Genomic DNA, 22,089 nt, shown 5'->3' on the forward strand with positions numbered 1-22,089 from the left:
ATGAACTTGATTTCACATTTTTTTTTCGTTTAACCAATAAATGAAGTTAACAAATAACGTTTGAATGTTGTACACTTAAAACACTCGATACAGGTCTACATCATGTAAACTGGTCGAATATGTAACAATAAGAAACAACATATAGCTGTGAGTTGCACCCTCTATTTTACCATGGCACATACAACAGACGTATTTAATCATTTTGATACTTTTCTACAGTGTCATATGCGAAACACCGATGTGGCTGATGCGAAAACACAGATATGATGACGCGAAGAAAGTTCTCAAGAAATTCGCCAAAGTCAACAAGACAACACTGCCGGACGACATTTTTGAACAAGATAAAGAGGCGTTCTTGAAATCCAAAGAAAAAGTCATACAGGTCAAGGTGAGGTTTGGTGTGGCTACGGAGGCGCAACTTGTTCCGTTAGTTGTGTTTTTACATGTTTGTTGTTTCCAATCGGATAATATCTTGCTGAACTGATTGAATTTTGGCAGATGAAATATTCAAACTTGTTACTACAGTACTACATTTAGAATGTAATTAACCTACTATCGATTGGATAAAAATTGTCCAGATCCGAACAAACACTCTTTGGGTTATTACGGGTGAAACACGCAGTTGCATGCAGTCAAACCCAAAATGAAACCTTGGCGTGATGGCCGCCACATGATCAGCCCAGTCAAAGACCTGAAAACAAAAGAAAATAATACGTACAAATCGTCGATGGTCAGCAAACTTTCTCTGGAGGATGTGACACGTAAAAAGTTTTGAACATTTCCCGGGAGGGCTGGAACACATTTCGTAGCGTATCAAAAGAAACAATTACTCATCAAGTATATCCGATAACATTTGACGTTAATAACATGCCAGTTTTAACATTGTGCTTCTCATCTGTGTTGCGTCGAGCAATGCGTTTGACATGACTACGTGGCGAACAGAATCACCTGTTAACGAGCGCATTCCAAAATTAATACAGTTATTAAGCACAGTCCATCTATATAATTGGGGTGACTTTTGTGGAAGAGAGTATTCAAGTAAATGACAGCCTAATCAGAAAGACCCACCCACCAACGATGAATTAGTCATATTTCATATTCAGTGGTACTGCATACTGTTCGTGTCCACACGGTCTTGCCAATACCCAACAACCCCCAAGGTGCCTCTGTTCCACAAACGAGTTATGTATCAGGCAGGAGTCACCTTCGAAACGTTATACATCTTGCCATATGTCTTCTGTGTGTTTTAAATGTTTTAAATTTAATTACGAATAAATTTTGAGAAACTGAATTAGATGGCGTGTTAAACAGCTATTTTTTCATAATACTTTTTCTTCAGCCACGTCGCTATACAGTGTTAGACCTCTTCAAGAGTCCAAGGCTACGCCGAAATACGTTGCTGATGTGTTTTAACTGGTACGTGAAATATATCTCAACTTTATTAAGCAGTACAATGGTAGCCTTTGATAATATGATTTTCAGTGTATTCTAATTTTGTCATATAGCATTTTAATAGTGTACTGACTTTATGCCCGACAAATTAATTGGGCGTGAATATCACCCTGCTTAAAATGTGAGTGCAGTCTTCCACAAATTATTTCATTGCAAGTTTCAGCTGTTTTGGTTAAAATTGGCAAGTTCGTATATGTCACTGCCATGCTGCATAATGATAGTTTCAACAGGCGACGTCCCTACGTTGTTCCAGTGTCGGTGAAACTGAATAGCACTGTAAAGTCCTTACACTTCTAAAAGACTGTCTCTACAAAAATGTAATTTAAGTTTATCCCATGTACAGAAGTGATAAGCTTAGGATGGATGAATGACGTTCTCAATGAAGAGTTTTACCACATAAAAATTTGGAAACAGACCACAGGTTTTTGGCAGGCTTGTTATAAATAAACTACATATACCAGTTAGTAACACTTTTTACAACATACACGATGAATACAGCAAGCTGTGGAAGTGTAGTACTTTTGAAGGAAACGGTGTACATTTATACTCTTTCGGCCATACTCAAAACTCCAAAACAGATATGATAATGGATCCCTTGATAAACTTAAAAATTCCTTGAATTAATTGATTTTGCCGTTGCAAAGAGTTTCCCGTTTATATAGATGCAATTGATTGATTTTCCAGAGGATTCCAGCTTCCTACATTGAAGCGCAGGCGGCAACTTCTAATTAATATTTTTTTCTATGGAATGGTTAATTTAGATTACAGCATATCTAACGTACTTGCACAAATTAATCTTTATGTTCCTCAGTGTAGCTCTACGGCGCACACATTTTGGGACCAATTTCTCAACGAACGACTATTTTAAATGTTTTATTTTTTTATAATTTATGTCAGCTGTTGTTTGATTCATTCGATTCATACATGTCGTACTATGTGTTTATGTGTGTATATTCGGTGTATCATTTATATTTTTTTCCTTTTTCAACTTCACTTGTATTTTTATTTCAGACATGAACCCGTAAGCGGGGAAATCAGTTGATTCATGAGATAATAAATAAATAAATAATAAATAAATAAATAAATAAATAAATAAAGAAAGAAAGAAAGAAAGAAAGAAAGAAAGAAAGAAAGAAAGAAAGAAAGAAAGAAAGAAAGAAAGAAAGAAAGAAAGAAAGAAAGAAAATGAAAGTACCTGACTATGGGCAATTTCCTGTATTCACCCACAGGTTTTCCTGCAGCTTTCTCTACTACGGAATATCGCTGAACACCGACCAGCTGGGCAGCAACCCTTACATGACATTTACCCTGGCTGGCTTCGTCGAAATACCCGGATGTTTCATTGCCTGGTGGCTTATGAAGAACATAGGGAGGCGCTGGTCATTCTCTGGGTTTGCTGTCGTCGGCGGCATTGCTTTGATGCTGAGCATACCTCCAAAAAAGAGTGAGTGTAGATTCTTTGGAGTTCATCGTTGTCCTTCATCAATTTCGAACGAATCGAATAAAGAACTGTTTGACGGATAGCTTACAAGTGCCGCTCAGTACATATATCAGAAAGTTCTAGCAAATTTATGTTGTTCATTTACTTTACTCCCAGACTCCAAGACGATAGAAACCTCACCGCACTTATTTGAAATATTCGCTATACATAGTCACAACTTTACACACAAAGTCGGGTCTTTGAAGATGATAAACTGTACACTTTCAGCGATTGGAAGCGATAGATGTATGGCATCACGTAAACTACAAATCGTTTATATATCAAGGAATAGGTGTCGTAAAAATTTTAAATTGGTTTGAGTTATGTTTTGCGAAATTGTCGTGCAAGGAAAATCATCTGGGTTGTGATGCTGATACTGACGTATCGTCTACTTGGGGAATTTGTACGATGAGGTACTGGACGATCAACAAAGCAGAGGCTCACAAGGAGTTAGACTGGTATGAGGAGGGTTTATTGACTTGATTTCACCATACAGTAACGTGCCCAGAAGGATCGTGTTCTGCTTTTTCTCATAAAATTCTCCCTTAAATGAGCGAAACTACAATCTAATCGTACTGATTTACTAAAATGGTCGTCCATTGGGCACAGATTGAAATATATTTCCATACAATGTTAGGGACTGGACGTAAATTAGCACGGGGGGGCGGGGGGATTTCGCAAGAGAGTGGCCGAAAAATCATGACCCTCCCCCAAAATTTAGTCCAAAAATTTATGACCCTCCCCTAAAAGCAAGGCTGAAAAATTTGTGACCCTCCCCAGTTTAAAAAAAATAGAATATTAGAAATTGATCGAATCTTCAACGTTCAAAAATTGAGGTGGGGATTTACAACACAGGGCAATATAGATGGACACCAGCAAAGGATGCCTGCAAAATTTTTATTTGCTTCTGCTTGTGACAAGAACAAGTCTAGATATGGATGTCAGCCTTACCTAAGAATACTTTCAATGACTCGGTGTCAGTCACATTTGACTAGCATGGGTAAAACTAATCTTGTAGACAAAAATTTGGATAATTCTATGCTACAGATTTTTCAGTACTTTTAATAAAAGGGAAACACCGGATTTCTCTACCTACACAATATGCATTTCGATTGTTATGATAATGGTAACATCGGAGGGATAAAAAGTCGAAAGATAAGCCGTATTTGCGGCGTGTACAATAGATAATGAAGTATTTGGTTGACAAGTGGTAATCATAGCGGGGAGGAAGAAATCGACAGAGTGTAACTCGCAATCACAGGGAATTCGTACCAAGCAGAAATTGCAACGGGGCATTGATATAACAGTTTGATTACGACAGTGTAAGGCCCAATCTATGATTGAAACTTGAATCAGCACTTGTGACTGGGGCAATTGAACAACTTGAGATACCGAGCTGGGATTTAGTACGAGATTAGTTGTGCAAAGGTCATTGATTCCGTTGACATTATTGTGATAGAAGTGCCAAATACACTTTTTGTATGTGTCTTTGTAGATTTTAAATGGGGTCGGGCATCATTTAATCCGATCTCCCTGACAACGAGAGTATCGGTCCATATCGAGTTCGAAATACGTGGACAGATATGTCGCTACGCCAAAGTAGGAGCACAGTCCCGTAATTTGAGTATAACCCCTAGGAAAGGAATGATTCTGTTGATGGAGTGGCGAATAGGGAGTTGCACTGGAAACATGATAACCCTATACAGCTGGTGTATGGTGTTCATATTGGTGAGAGGAATTACCATTTTAACGTATAAATTTTTATGAGTGTGATAGTGAATGATTTGAGCTTGTTCATAATAGTATTTAGGATGTTTATGAGCTACACGGAAGTGAGGGTAGTGCCTTTTCAATAGCCGGTCGACAGACTGAAGTGTATTCTTAATGTCGGCCGAACTAATTAATTCGGGGGGAAGACGATTTTGCACTAAGATTTTAACGCAGCCAGACGTCCCTCGAGTAAAGTTAAAATTCGTGATGTTCACATTCTAGCACGGCACGTACAAAAAGTTGAGAAATCCCAACGGCGAACAACAAAGTTTGTTTCGAGTTTCGAAAAAGATTTCACATCTATCGTTCGCTTAACAAATAGTCGACTTGATAATCTTTGGAATTCCTTCAATGATATTCATCAGGACATGGCTCTTACGTTGTCAGTAGAATCACTAAGTCAATTTATAAATGCTGGTCGCCACACTCAAGAAATGTTAGCCGCCGAAATCCAAACGATACATGAGGTATTGGATACGTATATTGAATTAAATCGGAAGCTTACATATCTACTACGAATTTTAGCTTTACTCGAGGGACGTTTGGCTGCGTTAAAATGTTTAGTGCAAAATCGTCTTACCCCCGAATTAATTAGTTCGGCCGATATTAAGAATACACTTCAGTCTGTCGACCGGCTATTGAAAAGGCACTACCCTCACTTCCGTATAGCTCATAAACACCCTAAATACTATTATGAACAAGCTCAAATCATTCATTATCACACTCATAAAAATTTATACGTTAAAATGTTAATTCCTCTCACCAATATGAACACCATACACCAGCTGCCCAGGGTTATCATGTTTCCAGTGCAACTCCCTTATTCGCCACTCCATCAACAGAATAATTCCTTTCCTAGGGGTTATACTCAAATTACGGGACTGTCCTCCTACTTTGGCGTAGCGACAGATCTGACCACGTATTTCGAACTCGATGTGGACCAATACTGTCGTTGTCAGGGAGACCAGATTAAACGATGCCCAACCCCATTTAAAATCTACAAAGATACATACAAAAAGTGTATTTGGCACTTCTATCACAATAATGTCAACGGAATCAATGACCTTTGCACAACTAATCTCCTACTAAATCCCAGCTCGGTATCTCAAGTTGTTCAATTGCCCCAGTCACAAGTGCTGATTCAAGTTTCAATCATAGATTGGGCCTTACACTGTCGTAATCAAACTGTTATATCAATCCCCCGTTGCAATTTCTGCTTGGTACGAATTCCCTGTGATTGAGAGTTACACTCCGGGTTCCATACCGAAGGAACTATCATCGTTCGACTCTCTAATGGCATTGAGTGGGTGTTGATGCCCCTTTGCCATGCAGCGAGTTCCGGTGCTATCGCTGCTGGTGCTTGTACGTTATCCATTCTAGTGTATATCTTCGTCCACTCCTTGTTGTCAGATACTTCTATGAATGAGCTTGCTTGCTACCCGTCGGATGTCTCCACCATATGATACTGACGTATCGTCTGCTTGGGGGAATTTGTATGATGAGGTACTGGACGATCAACAAAGCAGAGGCTCACAAGCAGTTAGACTGGTATGAGTAGGATCGTGTTCTGCTCTTTCTCATAAAATTCTCCCTTAAATGAGCGAAACTACAATCTAATCGTACTGATTTACTAAAATGGTCGTCCATTGGGCACAGATTGAAATATATTTCCATACAATGTTAAGATCTCAAATTTACATCGAGTGATTGGTTCGCACTTAATGAAAGCCGGTTTTGTGACAGTCCTCGATTGTTCCTTAAGATATACTTTCTATTTAAAGCAAGATATCTCAAGCAAGATAAAAGTTTTGCTGAATCACTGATACTCCTTGAACTCTGCTCATTTTGAAGTCCATTAAACTGCAAGGTGATTGACTTATAACAATGACTAATAAGAGTCCCTAATCATTCAGAACATAAGAGTAAATCAATATGATTATTATACACCTACTGCCGTAACCTATTGGAGTTTGACCGTCCAATAACTTTTCCCTATAATATATCGATACATCATAAGAGTAAATAAATATGAATATAGTGACTACATAATTCTTGCCTTGTAACAATGCATTTTCTACATTTTACTGTAGGTATAGTGGAGCTCTCTATCTTCTTTGCTATGATATCAAAACTGTGCATTGGAGCAGTGTTCACCATTGCCTTTGTCTACGCTGCCGAAATCTACCCAACAGTTGTAAGGTAACTCCTCCTTTTTGTTCCTTTTGCGTCCAGTATTACGTACAGTACAGTACAGTACTGTATACATACATACATACATACATACATACATACATACATACATAAATACATACATACATACATACATACATACATACATACATACATACATACATACATACATACATACATACATACATACATACATACATACATACATACATACATACACACAGAGGAATTTGTAAATTTTATTGTTATAGGTAACTGATTGGAGAGAGAGAGAGAGAGAGAGAGAGAGAGAGAGAGAGAGAGAGAGAGAGAGAGAGAGAGAGAGAGAGAGAGAGAGAGAGAGAGAGAGAGAGAGAGAGAGAGGCGCGAATACTTTAACTGAATTCCTGAAATATTACATTTTCTATAGGAATGGCGGCATGGGTTTTTCATCTTTGTCAGCCCGTCTCGGTAGCATCACATCTCCTTTTATTGTGCTCCTCGATGTGATCTGGGGTCCCCTGCCATTAGTTGTCATGGGTATGACGTCAGTGGTCGCGGGACTGTTTGCACTCTTGTTACCGGAGACGAGAAACGTATCATTGCCTGAGACACTGGAAGACGGCGAGACGCTTGGCACGTAAGTTGCGTGTCTTTTTATTTAAATGCAACATTATTTGTCGAAGAATATGTATAGGTTCAGGAGAACTGACCATGTCACATACACTAGGAGGAGCCTAATATCATGATTTGGATAAATATGGTCCTTTGCGAGTGTTTTATACTCATCACAACAAGAAAGCAACATTTACGTTTGTAGAACTATGCATAAAATCGATCAATCTGGAAGTTCAAAACGGGGTATTTTGTTTTTGTCAAACAGGTGCGACGACAAAGTATTTAAACTTACCCATTATATTACAACTGCTAAAATGTAAATGATTAGATAATATTAAGGTAGAATGCGTCTCGAAAGCGAAAGACTTACAACTTTTTTCCCAAACTTTCCTCAATGAAATTCTCAACCATTCTCTTATTAAATCAAGAAAAAACAGAGGTCACCGTAAAAAGGTGTATACAAGAGACAAATTCCCTAACATTACTAATATTTGCAATTCAAAATGGCCGCCATCCCTATCGGGAAAATAAAATTTTCGGTTTCGAAAAACTAAGAGGTGAAATTTTTTCTTACTCCAAAAGCCTTAAAATGAGTTTCCACAAGTGGAAGATCAGAAAAGCATTTAAAAAATTGAGAATCCGAATGTCTGTCCCCGAGATGTATTCTACCTTAAATAGCTGTGCCCAAGCTTCCTTTGTTTAAAACCACCAAAATCCAATTGCCATTTTAAAACTTCAACAAATATTTCAAGACATCGAACCAAAGGGCCAGTGGCTGTAGATGACTTTTTCACCATTTTTTGTGTTTCATGTCAACTACAGTTTCTTTCCTATTCTTCTAAAGCATGTTGAACATGTTGAGGTACAGTGTTCAGACTGTCAACTCCCTGTACATGATAGTGTCATTGTTATTGTTGGCAAGTGAATTCTGGTCCGGAACAGAATTAAATTTAAAGCTTAGAGGTGAAGAATAACATTGCATTAGACAAGTCTTATAATCACTGTGTTGACAAGCTAAATAGAAGGTGTTTCAACGTAGTTTTGGGAGAAGAACAAAAACTTGTCATTCGTGTAACAAACTAGTATAGTGCAAAAATCACAAAAAGTTACGGCTGCTGGTCATTTCACTAAACTGATTCAGTATCTCTGAAAAGGAGATACTAGTAAATTAAACTTAACTTGCAGTTTTGAAACCACACTAACTACCATTCTCTGTGTAAATCATGCTCCGCTACATACTATATTCAAGCAAAGAATCCAGGATTTGGCGGCTTTTAAATTTGCCCTGAGCAACAAGCGACAAAGTTTAGGAAATACAAAAAGACAGTGCGTGAAACGGTTGTAGGCGACAAGCACTAACTGTGTAAGTGAGGAGATCTCTTCAAAGTGCTCTGTCATATTTTGTTCTCCTCCATCAGGAAATACTACAAGAAAAGAGAGACGGATACCGAGGAAAGAAATGATATTACGCCTGCACGAAGACCGAGCTTTGAGTACAAGATGCTTGCCCAGGCAGATCATCCTAGTGATGCGGCCGTACCTATGATGTAATTACCGTACCGAGTGTAACGAGTGGTGTGGCATTACTTGAGTGGAAGAGGCAACGGTATGCCTAAAATTTTGAGAAATATTCGATCTGGCGAAGATGCCGTCCGAAAGAAGAGAGATTCAATGACTTTGATTTTTTCAGGGTGTGGTAATGTTTCGAGTTTTGGGTGATTTTTTTATCTTTGAACGAGGGATTTCTGATATTTCTGTATTACTCAATATTATCTAGAATAAGTATGGTTGGGGTTGCAAAACATTCTTGACGGTTTTATTTCGATTTTTAAAGTGTATAAATCGTCATATATTCATAAAAAGTGGTGACTCTGAGATTTTTCGGAATTATTCCTGCACTCGAAACAAAAACTCTTGGACACGATTGTGTTTATTTGCTCGCGCATGCGCCAACACATTGCCCGTAAGTAAGAAGCCCACTGTATGGGTACATTGAATTTCAAACTTTGATTAACTCTGTAAAAAAACCAAGCACCGTACTATATCGCCAATAGAAGTTCTCGAATCTTCAAACTAATATCGTTTCGTCGTTGCGGCAGGCGCACTGTTTTCATATCTGCATATCAAAATGTACCTTATGGCACAGTGAGTATCAACATCAAGGTGATCAAGATTCATTTCAATCGCAAAGATATTGAAAGCAGCATAAGTAAACTATTTCCGTTCAGATGGCTTTAACCATTTGTGTCATAGTAAATGTTGATTTTCCCTTCGATAATTTAACAATAAAGATTGCAGGGCAGAAGACAGAGGATACGATGTAGGGTGGCTGTTATTGATGATGGTGAAGAAGACAGATATCGTTGTAGATGATAAATATAATAAGTTAAAAAAAATATTATAAACAGAATCACGATAGATTTGTATTTGTGTCACAAATTGACCTAGTTTATTGCATTATTGACTTTCATATGAGAATTCCGTTTCCAAAATATCGCTGCAGCTGTGGAATGACATAGCTGTCTTAAAGGATTATTGAACATATTACCATGTGCTTCGCTTTCTGATGATCATGCATTTTTTCAACGAGTCTCATGCATTTCGTCAGTTTATTATATTATACCTATTTACGTATTTATATTGTGCTAAGGGGGCGAACTACATTATATTGTAATGCATTGTGGGTAAAAAGTCGACTTCTCACCACTACAAGAGTTTGAGATAGGAGCTAATATTTTTAAAGCATTGTAATAGTTTTGTGTCAAAAATGTCTATTCATGGAATTATCTAAGCTCATATGTAGCTCTTCAACTTTTTAGGCATTTCTTGTATAAAAGTCCCGTAACCTAAAACTTCACGTTTGTTTCTGTTATCCTATGTGTTTTATAGCTGCAGAAATCCGACATATTGAAAATATGATCGACAGCCTGAGACTTTCATGAGTCAGGTGGCAAAATCGTACATTAGATAGGTACCGGGCATTGTATACGTACGACAGTAGGTGTTAGGTAATTTGTAATGCAGTTATGTTCTATGCATTCATTTAACAAGTCCATCATTGCAGCCAATTGTTTGTATCGTAATAGCCATTCTATTTACATGTTGCATGCTTTGATTTCACCTGATAGTCGTATAGATTCTATCTGGGTTTTTTTTCTAGGAAATAGACGTTCATTACAATAGTCTTGGTATCTTTTTAATGACTGGCACTAAGCTATCCTTTACATCAAATCATGAGATACTGGTGTTTGAATCTTGAATGTTTTATCAAGTGATAACCCACTTATATTGCAGGCCACATTTTGAAAATTTTGCAAGGCATTTGTCTTCATTACAATTATGGATATCAATTTGAATGCTCCATGCATCGAACAAATGGTATTGGTAATTTGTTTACTATCATCAGCATTTGGTATTATATATTGGAGGCATTTAGAGATAATAAAGACTCTCTTAAGCTATTGGCGTTAAATGTGCTGTTGTCGGTATTAAATATCACACTTTTGGGATGGAGCTTTAGTTTTTGTCACTGCAATCCACTATATAGCATCAAGTTTGATGGAGGGACTCTCCGAGCATGGTACTTCCTACAATAGAATTAATAACATAGTGCTAGAAGTTGTATATTGTTTTGGTTGAGATGAGAAATTACTAAAAGGGGCGGCCGTGGTACCGAAAGTCGGAGGTACGAAATGTGGTCAACACCTAAGAAGAAGACTAACTAAACCTGGCGTTTTAGTCTTGCATAAACCAAATTGAATCTCTATGAATACATGTAGTTTGACGACTACGGGCCATCCGATGAACAACAGCGATGTAACGTGCACGCTTATAACAAGTGTAGAATCATAAGTATGAGCCCCCAACTTCGTTCCTCTAAAAACATGTAAATTTTGCACCTGCACTGTACAGATCAAGGTCCTTCCGAGGGGCCGTGTAAAGATAAATCGTGCCAGTTAGACATCTGGGGAAAAATCATTGTCTCTTCTCATTATTCCCTCTTGTCAACTGCATTTCAATGCCATAAACACACTCTTGACCAAAACCGTCGACAGGCAAAGCGGAAAGTTTAAATCCTTTTGCCGTGATTCACGTGATTACTTTAATGCAAAAATTATGTTTGTTTGTCACCTACGTCTCGTACAAAATGATGAGTTGTTTTATTGTTCTTTCATTGTTTCGTGGGTAGAGCATTTTTGTTTTTTCCTTTGTTTGTTTTGTGGGGTCTTTTTTTCCTTTTTAATAGCTCACAAGATTCAACCAACGACATGAAAATAATTGAAACAGAAATTAGGTGCAGCGGTAATGCCGACACAGGGAATCGATGACGGTAAATTCTTCGTTCAGAACTGTAGAGCGCGTACCTGTAAGTGAAATACTACAAATATTAATATAACATTGTCTGCCGTGACACACCGTGTTCTTGAAGTATTTATATTTTTCCAAGTATTCGCGCACGAGAATTAGAAAAAAAGTATTCTTATTGTTGCCATCTCAAAATGATGAACCATCTCAAAATGATGAATACTTGCGAATGTCTCCGCCAAAGACACCTTTTCGAGTGGCTATTTCTCAGCCTGCTCATGCATTTTCTAGAAAGGGTCAGTTAGAATTCATATTGTTGATATGTAAAGATAAAAATCATGTCAATACACGCGTCCCCTTTGTATTCTTTCCTGTGTCGACCAACCTATGCTGTGTCACTTCCGAATAATAGTTCTTGACAAGTTTAATCCTGCTCTCCTGCGAAGCTGTTTTATACCGGCCATAAATAAACATGTTGACGGACTATGCAGTCTATAAACAGCTACATGTTTGTGTGAGAAAGCGTTGAATCGTACAGCCCCAGTAGAATAGAATTTTGAAAGTGAGATATAAACATGATTAATTTTGAAGATTCAACCATAGAGTTCTCTGTAAAAATGCCTTCACTTGAGTCAATTTTTATTTTTTCAATCAGTCATGTTCGGTTGATACGTTTAGCCGAAACACAGAGGGACTGTGGCCGAAAACAAAAATTTCAGACAATACACTTATTTGTGTCACCCCCCCCCCCAACTCCCCCTCTCCCCGGTACCTTGAATGCAGTGTGTCAGGATCGCTACGGAGCGCCCATTCCACAGTAGCTTGTGGTCCGATACACGGCGATGACCGCTGTGATATGCATTGTGCACAAAAGCCACCGCCGTGTATCGAACCGCAAGCGACTGTGGCCCACTCCTTCCCGTGACCTTAGGATCACGTGACAGGTCACTACGCTGACCTAAGGCCAACTAGGTCGCCTGTTGATGATGTTGTACACATGGTAGTAATAGTGCGGCATGCAACCAAAAGTTCCTCGATACACGTGCACTGCCTATTGATTTGGCAAAACCAGAGCCGGCAGGTGAGGTAGATGCCCTCGTTTGATTGACTGCGTGGTTGGTAGCATATCCACTGTTCACAATGAAACATTACGAGGACATAATTAGTACCGTAGGTGGGTTCGGCCGCTACCAAAAAATACAATTTATCGCTGTATGGATTATAACTGGTAGCACCGCCTTCTTCCAAATGGGCAATACCTTCTACAGCGCTTCAGCTGACCACTACTGTAAAGTATACGACAATCAGACTTACGTCGACCAGTCACCGTTGAAGAACTGCACCATTCCCTATTCCTCGGGAGGGAGATACATTTCTTGGGACAAATGTAAGCGGTATGATATTGTCAACGTTTCTCAGGGAATTTCTGCCGAGGTCTGTTCGTCTCGAAGCGAAGAGACGATCAACTGTGATCAAGGATGGGTGTATGATAAAACATGGTATGAAAACACTGTCGTTATCGAAGTAAGTACAACCATTAACCACAGAGGTGGCACGTACACTTCATGGTATTTGTTGATTACATTCAAGCTTTCCAGGTGCACAAGTTCACGTGTTCACCATACTTTGAGTCCCCGTCCAATATATTGAGTTCGGTAGGGGGTCAGGATTTGTAACCTGCAACATTTTTACATTTTCAAATTTTTATGCAGATTTTTCGCAGCCAGGGAGAGCTGGCGGCTTTTGATTTTTAAGATGCCCTGTGTTTATTTTTAACATACACAAATTATGATGGTGGGTATCAATGAAAGGTGAAGGGTCACGCACATGATGAAAATCTATTTCAACAAATTTTGTTCAAGCTTGCTGCAAATTTGCTGTACAGAAGGATGTTTATACTGCTAAAGCTTAATCCGCAGGGAACTGCAAGGCAGTTACATAGCCACAAACACAACCTGCCACAAATTAAGTTTATTGAAGCAAATCAGAAGTCTGCAATGGGAAACAACTCATCTTCAAGTCTTGTAAAACACTTTCACTACAAGCAATCTCGTTGAATGAGAAGTTTGTAAATGTTCTAGCACTTCACAGATCTCCATTTTCAGCTGTGGATTTGTTGTCAATGGAATTTCTCTATTGAAAAAGTCTTGGAAATGGACGATCTTTAGAAATTCAAAGTTAATATAAGATAATTCAACTGTTCAGAAGTAATAATAAATAAAGTCATATTTCATATTTGACTTGTTTTTACAGGGTAATATTGAATGATGCGATTGAAATATTGCAAAGGTAAACACCAGGGTAATCTTGCACTGACTTGTCATCAAAATTATTTTATCATCAATCAATTATATCCGCAATAAGTTAAGCAAAGATTTGATTTTCATGAATTCTTGGCCAATTCCTTGCAGAAACAGCAAATATTTGGAATAAAATGACCACGTTACCATGATGATGATGTCATCATTTTTTGTACAGAGAGTTCATCGAGAATCATGTCAACATATCGGTAGATTGACTGGCACAGTTACAGAGTTAAACTTTTGTGTTTTTCAGTATGATCTTGTGTGCGACAATGGTTGGATGAGGCAGCTCTCAAAATCCGTCTTGCCACTTGGAAACCTGGTGGGAGTCGTCATCTTTGGTCAACTTGCTGATATGTGAGTATCATATACACTTAATTTCTTTTGGACCAGCTCAAGTTCACAGTTGCCTTTCTCATGTTGATTTGGTTTTGCTTGTGCTGAGGTCAGGGATATTGTCTTGTGATTTATTTGCATGTATTGACTTTAATAATTCTCATTTCAGATTTGGACGACGCCCGATTTTCCTCGTCAACGTGGTGCTTTCATTGGCAACTGCGGTCATTACAGCATTTTCTCCGTACTACATCATGTTTCTGATTGGTCAGTTCTTTTTGGGCATCTTCCCTCATTCCCTGTATGTCACAGGCAATGTCATAGGTCAGTGCAGCCAATAATTGCTTTCATCGTCTATGGTCATTTTACACAGAATAATTTTTTCCCAGTATTTTTTGTTATGTTCGTAAAAGTTATTCCATTCCCTAAGTCTTGTCGAAGTTCCAAGAATTCAGCCTGTGAAAACAGTCGTTGTGTAATATGTTATTGTTGACAACTTAATTTTAGTTTGGACTGGAATTGAGTTGTCAAAAATAACACTGTACATTGTACACGATGAACTGTGATCGTAAGGCCAATACTTTAGATTTCAACACACTTTTGGAAGATGAAAACGTATGCACATTTTTTGCAGTAGAAATTTCACTTATTTTATCATAAGTTACAGCAATGGTCCAGTTGTGTCTGTGTCTCCCATATTTCAAGAAGCATGTGAAATTTCAATGAAAATGGAAATTGACATTGAATAAAAAAAGAAACAGAATGATAATGACCTTTCATCAAAATTGTGACAACTATTTTACGACGGCATGATTTATAACAAAAATTGTTCTTGACCTCTGACCCCTTGCTACTCATATCACACTGACCACCTGCCATCATTTCCAAGTTGCAGACATCACTTCATGCATGGGCATGACAACTTTTCATCAACCTCATTTTTTTGAGACAGTTGGCACTTTACTTATCTATTGTCTCATCATGTGATTTGTTGTAGCGAATCACCATACAGAATGAGCATGTGACATGTTAAATCGTTTGATCTAATCAGTGCAATCATCACACTGAAGAAGAAGACAAATCTTTTAATGTTTCACATAGATGAGTGAAACATCATTTCTTAGAGTGCATAATACATCTCAGGATTACATCTGTGCCTCGGGAAGGAATCTTATTGCTCTTTCAATGTTTGTTTTTTTCGTAATTGTAGTCATGGAAATGATAGGACTTGAATATCGGACAAGATGTGGAACCATACTCCGTATCGCATTCAGTGTCTTTTACATGATGTTTGGAGGACTAGCAGCCCTCTGTCATGGCAACTGGCGACAGATTCAGCTCATATCAGGTCTCATGTGGATCTTCTATCTGCCAGCATTCTTGTGAGTTTTTCTGTAGTTTTCAACATTAAATGCGTTTTTAAACAGGGGAACCAACAATTTGTTTGGATTTGTACTGCAATAAACATTGCCTTCCTATCAGCCATCTTAAGTAATGGACAGCTTTTGTAAAACAGAGGTGCTCAGGAAGTCAAGCACCTACACTAGTATAGTAAAGAAGGTTTGACACGCTTGTACTACATGTATGAACGTGACAGCGGCGATCAACTGCAAGTTGAGTACCAAGGCGTAGTCACTGTGTCAAAGTACACAGGTCAGTATGCAGCTGCATTAGCATCGCCATTTTTAAATTCAGCTGATTGGAAGGTCACAGATTCAAATTGAATGTCGATGAGTGCACACTGAATCATGGGAAAAATCGTTGTCTCCAAAATGACTGACTTAGGTTTAAGCTTTCCCATGCAGGGGGAAGGAGTTTTCGTCCCAAATCTAACACTTAACCCATATTAGCATGTATCAAAGATGGACAATAAAAGTCTGAGTTATCCAGCAATACTTCTATGTAGTTTATTTGATTGTGTACTCTATTTGTTGGTGTCATGTTCATAGTTGTAAAAGCCTGTCAAACCTTTCTCTCTTCTCTATACTAAAATATGCTCTACTTCCTGAGCATCTGTGTTGTGATGCACATTTCATTCTATTCTTTTATTGAAATTTGATTTTTGTTGCAATTTTCTGCATTGTTTTGTACACATAGATGATTATTCTCATTGATTTGCATGGCTGTTTTGTCAAGGTTTTTTGTCCCATGCATGTCTTTTACCCAATCTGAACTAAAGTGAATACTAATGATAAAATTCAATAGCCCTAGAAGACCAACTGGAATCATCCACATACTGAATACTGGTTCTCTTTCTTCCATGTTTGCCCACACCTTCAGTATCATCGTTGAGACGCCTATGTGGTTGATTCAAAAGAAAAAATACGAAAAGGCCAAGACAGTCCTCGGAAGATTTGCAAAATTCAACAAGACAGTCTTACCTCACGATATCTTTGATGAAGAATTGTTACAAGTGAAAAATCCAGATGAAGTTCAACCAATTACAAAGGTACACGGTACTTCTCTTGTTATATGTTGAAAATTTTGTCATTTGTATAAGATTTCGTGAGTTCATCGCACGCTTACCAGTGGGACGGTGTCACTAAGGTTGAAGGGGATACCATGTGTATGGTAGGTCCTTTTGAGTCAAACAAGTAAATTTCTTGCCTCCCTTGCACTCTGCATGGTGACTAATATACACCTTCAACATTGTCTTTCCAGAAACAAAATGCTACTTTATTAGATGTCTTCAGGACTCCCTGTTTACGTCGAAGAGTCTTCTTCATGTGTTTTAATTGGTAAGTACATGTAAACGGTATTACTCCAGATTTAATTTGAAATATTCTTAATTTAGTACACTCATGTGTTTGCATAATGTTGTCTTTCTGTATGTGCTACTCTGTGTATGCACATCTTACGGCACTGTTGTAAGTGTTGTATGCTGTATCAGAGTACATGTGTGTATCAATTAAAGCACTATTTAGTGTACCAGTGTGTGTGTGTGTGGGTTGAGAGGGAATGTATCTATGTAGATTGTAGATTCATTTATGTACAAGAGTTTAGGTTTTCAATTGTATGTCCAGTACATACTCCAACCTCTCAGTGGAAAACATCATTGTTACCCAGGCTTACATCTAGGCCAGCAGTTTCATGTTTCATCGTTCAAACTTGGAAGATTTGGAGCAAGAGTATTCTCTTTGCAGTCGCTTCATACTTAAAGGGACAAAGTCGGCCATTTATCATGAATTTTGTTTGATACGAGATACTACTTATATTGTTTGACATGTTGAAAGATACTGAATGAATGGGTGACTATGCATATACCCGACCCTGTTTTTAGATATGATACATGAAACCAAAATGAATTAATAGGTCATGACCATTAATTCACTTTCGTGATGGTTTCGTTTCTCGTGTCTAAAACCGGGGTTGAATATATGCATAGTCACCCAATCATTCAGTATCTTTCAACACCTCAAACAATTTAAATAGTATCTCGTATCAAACAAAATTCATGAATAATGGCTGACTTTGTCCCTTTAAATGCTCTGAGCGACAGATCTTACAGCCCATTTACTGTGCATCATGGGCTTAGCGAATCATTCATCCATTATAACCAAGACAGGAGACTTCTTTTCCTCTCATGATAGGAATGTACTTCAACGTCACTGACCAACCTTGACCCCATCAACATCAGGCAGTAATTTTGTCTTTCTCACTTTGTAGGTTTTCCTGTGGTTTTGTCTACTATGGTATATCTCTCAACACGGACCTGATAGGAAGCAACCCGTACCTCACCTTCTTCCTAGCTGGATTAGTTGAAATTCCGGGACGTTTACTCGCATGGGCTTTAATGAATGCTATTGGTAGGCGTTGGTCACTGTGTGCCTTTGCAGTGGTTGGGGGTGTAGCTTTGATGCTTAGTATACCACCAGGTAATTGATGTATTTTAGGTATTTTCAATATGACATTCATATTATATATGAATTATAGAATGACAGCGTTCACCTCAGTTGTAAATCACTCTTGAAGATTTCGGCAAGTTCATGCCATACATCGCGCTTGCTGCATGGTGTGTATCTGGTGTGAACTTGTCAAAACTGGGAGGTTACACCCAATGCTAACATGGTTCACACTGCAATAGTATTATATCAATGTATTGAAATTTTAGCAGAAAATGTTGTAAAAGGTTATGTACTTTTCAAGTATTGTTGTACCAAGAATGGTTAATTACAGTTAACCTACTCCGGTTTTGCACAACTGACACGTGTTCTTGTACATAGGTACTGGTAACTTGTCACTGCAGACAACTCATCCCAAGAACCAAAAATTTGCACACACCATTTTGAAGTTAAATACAGTTTTTACTGCAATTTCCATAACTTATCATTGCTAATTTATTAATTTCCGTGATAAACTTGCAATTTTAGTCTCAGTTTCCTTCTCAAATTTACCGATCACGTATTTGCATTTCAGAAACTTTATTCATGTTCAAGGCCATATGGTTGGGTTCCAGCTGCCTCAAATAGCATAAATGGATATAGCACTATCATTTTCTCATTGCACCAATCAGATCGCAGTGTCTTCACCATCAATATACTGGTATGATATAATAATGATTATATCATACCAGTATATTGATTGGTGCAAATACTGCGATCTGATTGGTTGAGATATGAAATAACCATGCTATACTGGCAATATTGCACAGTTTGAACAAGCATGAGATCTCAGCTAAAGAAAAATTCCCTTTTTTTTAAGAACAAAAGCCTCAATTTTGTTGATCCTCATCAGCATATTGTGATGAAAACTCGGTACAAAAGTATATTGAGCACTATAATGCCAAATTTTCAAACTAACTACCCTCTGTCAATTTTCAGACAATGTTGGCCTTGTGGTTTCCATAGCAATGGTATCCAAACTCTGTCTTGCTGCAGTTTTTACAATGGTATATTTATACAGTGCAGAAATCTATCCAACTGTGGTCAGGTAAGTGTGGATTTGCATATGTGGGTCTCATACACCTCGCAATAATCTACTTTTACACAGAAAAAAATTATGTATCATTGAAGGAGTTGATTTTTTTTTACTATCAGTTAGTGAGCTTTTGAAAGACTTTTATACTGTTAGAGGTATTACTGAAAGGGGCATATACCTAACACAGTACATGTATAGATTTCGTTGTTTTCTGTTCAATTTGGGTCTTTTGAAAAGTGAAATTATGTGTGCATTACGTCAATTTGTTTACAGAAACACCTGTATGGGATTGTCGTCAATGTCAGCCCGTGTCGGTAGCATTATATCTCCCTATGTTATGCTACTGGATGTTTACTGGGGTCCCCTACCATTCATTGTCATGGGTGTGACATCAGTGGTAGCAGGACTGCTGGCACTTTTGCTGCCTGAGACGAGAAACAGAAAATTACCAGAGACACTTGAAGATGGACAGTTTTTTGGAAAGTAAGCATATGCTAGGTTTTTTAAAACTTCACTCATGTCTGTTTTGTTTTTGAAAGAATATGCTCGGTAAATGCATGCTTGAAGTATTGATTATGTTAAAGAAAGTTGATATCACCGCTTAAAATGAAATCTTGTGGCATTGTTTAAACTTTGCCAACTTGAGATATGAATAGCTGAAACTATTCACCAATATTCATGGATGACAAATATTGGAAGTTTGTAACTGTACAGTGGTGAATAATGAATGCATATTGTAATGGTTATACTTATTGATATCTTTAGATGGTCCTACTGACATATTTAGGTTGTAACATGCATCACATTGCACAGTGACATACTTTTTGCCCTCATCTCCACCAGAGGCCTGCACTTTGTCTTCAGTCACAATGAGCGCCACCAGCCAAAAAGACACTTGATCTTTTGTTTTTATGAAACAACCAAAAAAGCACCGAATAAAAGCAATGTGTTGGTTTTTGTGGACAATAGGAGATAATTCTCGCATCTTTTTAGAATCTTATGAAGCAAATAAGTATATTATCGCTGGATGAAGTTTTCTGTTTACGGGATGTCAAAACTGATTTGCTAAACATTTCTGAATAGATAAACAAAACTCTAAAATTAGAAGTGATCGCATATAATATCACGACATTTAGATATTTCTAATATCTAAGTATCTAATCTTCTGTTTTACTAAAAGTAAACATTACAATCATTAATGGTATGTTGATTTTTTTCCCAAACAGGGTGAACAAAAATGGAAAAGAGAAGTCCAAAGTCCCAATATACAAGTTATGAGTTCCTCAAAGGGAAGCATATGTCAGCTACAAACATATATGTTGATGGTCATGCTGGAAGCTTGAAATGACACTGTTTAACAAGGTGGCGTGATATTTCGCAGATAGGAACTAAATGACCTTTAGAGTACAAGTACTACTGAAATACATCGTACAGGAATTTTTGTCCTGTACAATAATATCCTTGCAACAGTTCATACCTGGAACAATGGCTGAAAAACATACAAAATTGACTGTGCAGCCGTCAACATAACCAAAACATTTTTAAGCATGCACTGCCAAGCATGTGAACACTCCAGAAAGTTGAGTTAAGATAATATTATTGGGCCAAGAAGAGAAAGCCAACGCCAGTTGTTTCTTTGAGGTTGTCATGAAATGAAATATTACTTTTACATGGTATTTCCTGTCAGTGTAACATTTTTTGTTACTTTCACTTACGCCCTCTATGGCGAAAGTGACATTTTACTTTGGTCTTTGTGTTGTGCCCATATTCCGTCGTTAACAGTACCCTATACTGTTATTATACTGTGATTTTTTTTATTTGTAAATTAAGGATCATCGTAAAATTTTTTTAATTTTTTACTCAAATTTATTACATGGTTATATGTTTTATTTTTTTTCTGGGGATATTATTTGTTTATTATTTGAAAATGATAATGATATGTTGCACACAGACGAGGTGTGTGCAAGTATATGTGTTCTAAAGCAGATGTGCTAGTAGGCTATATGACCAAGTTAAGGAGGTACTGACTGTTTTTTTAATTTTAACCGAATCAAATGATTACAAAATCATATTTGGTCAATCTCCCATACAAAGGCACTCAGGATATCATGACGTCACCAATGGAAGTCTTGCAATGGTGACGTGCAGGGTGTGGCATCTTTTCATAGAATTCTAGCAATGACATCCATGATGCCACAATACTACCTCAGCGATTTTAATATCAAGGGAACGATAGCCATGTTCCAGCAACCAGGAAATAAATATTTCACATAAGATGTGATAAATTTATATATGCTGATCGTTTCATTTTACAACAATGCCATAGTCCCACGCCGAATTCAGGCATTAAAGTATATTTTTTTGTGCAAAATTAAAATTTCAAGGTGTAAAATGGTCTGAAGGGAGTGCCCTTTTACTGATCACTGACTTTAGTGTATGGTAAAAATGAATAAACAGATATCATTGAAGTTTGTAAGCTCTTTCTTTCATTTAGAAGAATGTTTTCTGTGCGATGTGATTTCTCCGTAGTGTATTCTGCATGAAAGCTTGCCGATCACACAGTGGACTCTCACAGTATGAGATACTGTCTATGTTTATTCTCTTCCAGACAAAGTCCTGGGAAAATGTGCCTCTCTCGTTTTATACGATAACTCCAGGGAGTATGGTTGGTTTGCTTTTCTCCCCCACCCACACCCCACCCATCACTACAAACTACAGTAGTAGTAGCTCGAAATCTGC

At 37.7% G+C, this 22,089-nt stretch overlaps 2 protein-coding genes across 2 annotated transcripts in view; both read left to right on the forward strand.

Moving 5' to 3' along the window:
• Positions 1-11,001, forward strand: part of LOC139135022 (organic cation transporter protein-like) — a 15,740-nt gene extending 4,739 nt beyond the window's left edge. Inside the window, exons 5-10 of the mRNA XM_070702186.1 lie at positions 220-388; positions 1,340-1,416; positions 2,682-2,896; positions 6,793-6,901; positions 7,302-7,511; positions 8,908-11,001. Of these exons, the coding sequence (XP_070558287.1) occupies positions 220-388; positions 1,340-1,416; positions 2,682-2,896; positions 6,793-6,901; positions 7,302-7,511; positions 8,908-9,040 (913 nt within the window). The 3' untranslated portion in view covers positions 9,041-11,001. The remainder of the gene's footprint in view (positions 1-219; positions 389-1,339; positions 1,417-2,681; positions 2,897-6,792; positions 6,902-7,301; positions 7,512-8,907) is intronic.
• A 1,749-nt stretch (positions 11,002-12,750) lies between these two features.
• LOC139135024 (organic cation transporter protein-like) lies at positions 12,751-21,818 on the forward strand. Its single transcript, XM_070702187.1, has 10 exons — positions 12,751-13,318; positions 14,351-14,454; positions 14,603-14,757; positions 15,644-15,815; positions 16,714-16,882; positions 17,095-17,171; positions 18,100-18,308; positions 19,254-19,362; positions 19,624-19,833; positions 20,577-21,818. The coding sequence occupies exons 1-10, from the start codon at positions 12,935-12,937 to the stop codon at positions 20,626-20,628; spliced, it is 1,641 nt and encodes a 546-aa protein (XP_070558288.1). The 5' UTR covers positions 12,751-12,934; the 3' UTR covers positions 20,629-21,818.
• The last annotated feature ends 271 nt before the right edge of the window (positions 21,819-22,089 follow it).

This window comes from Ptychodera flava, chromosome 6, assembly GCF_041260155.1.
Source record: "Ptychodera flava strain L36383 chromosome 6, AS_Pfla_20210202, whole genome shotgun sequence".
NCBI classification, from domain to species: Eukaryota; Metazoa; Hemichordata; class Enteropneusta; family Ptychoderidae; genus Ptychodera; species Ptychodera flava.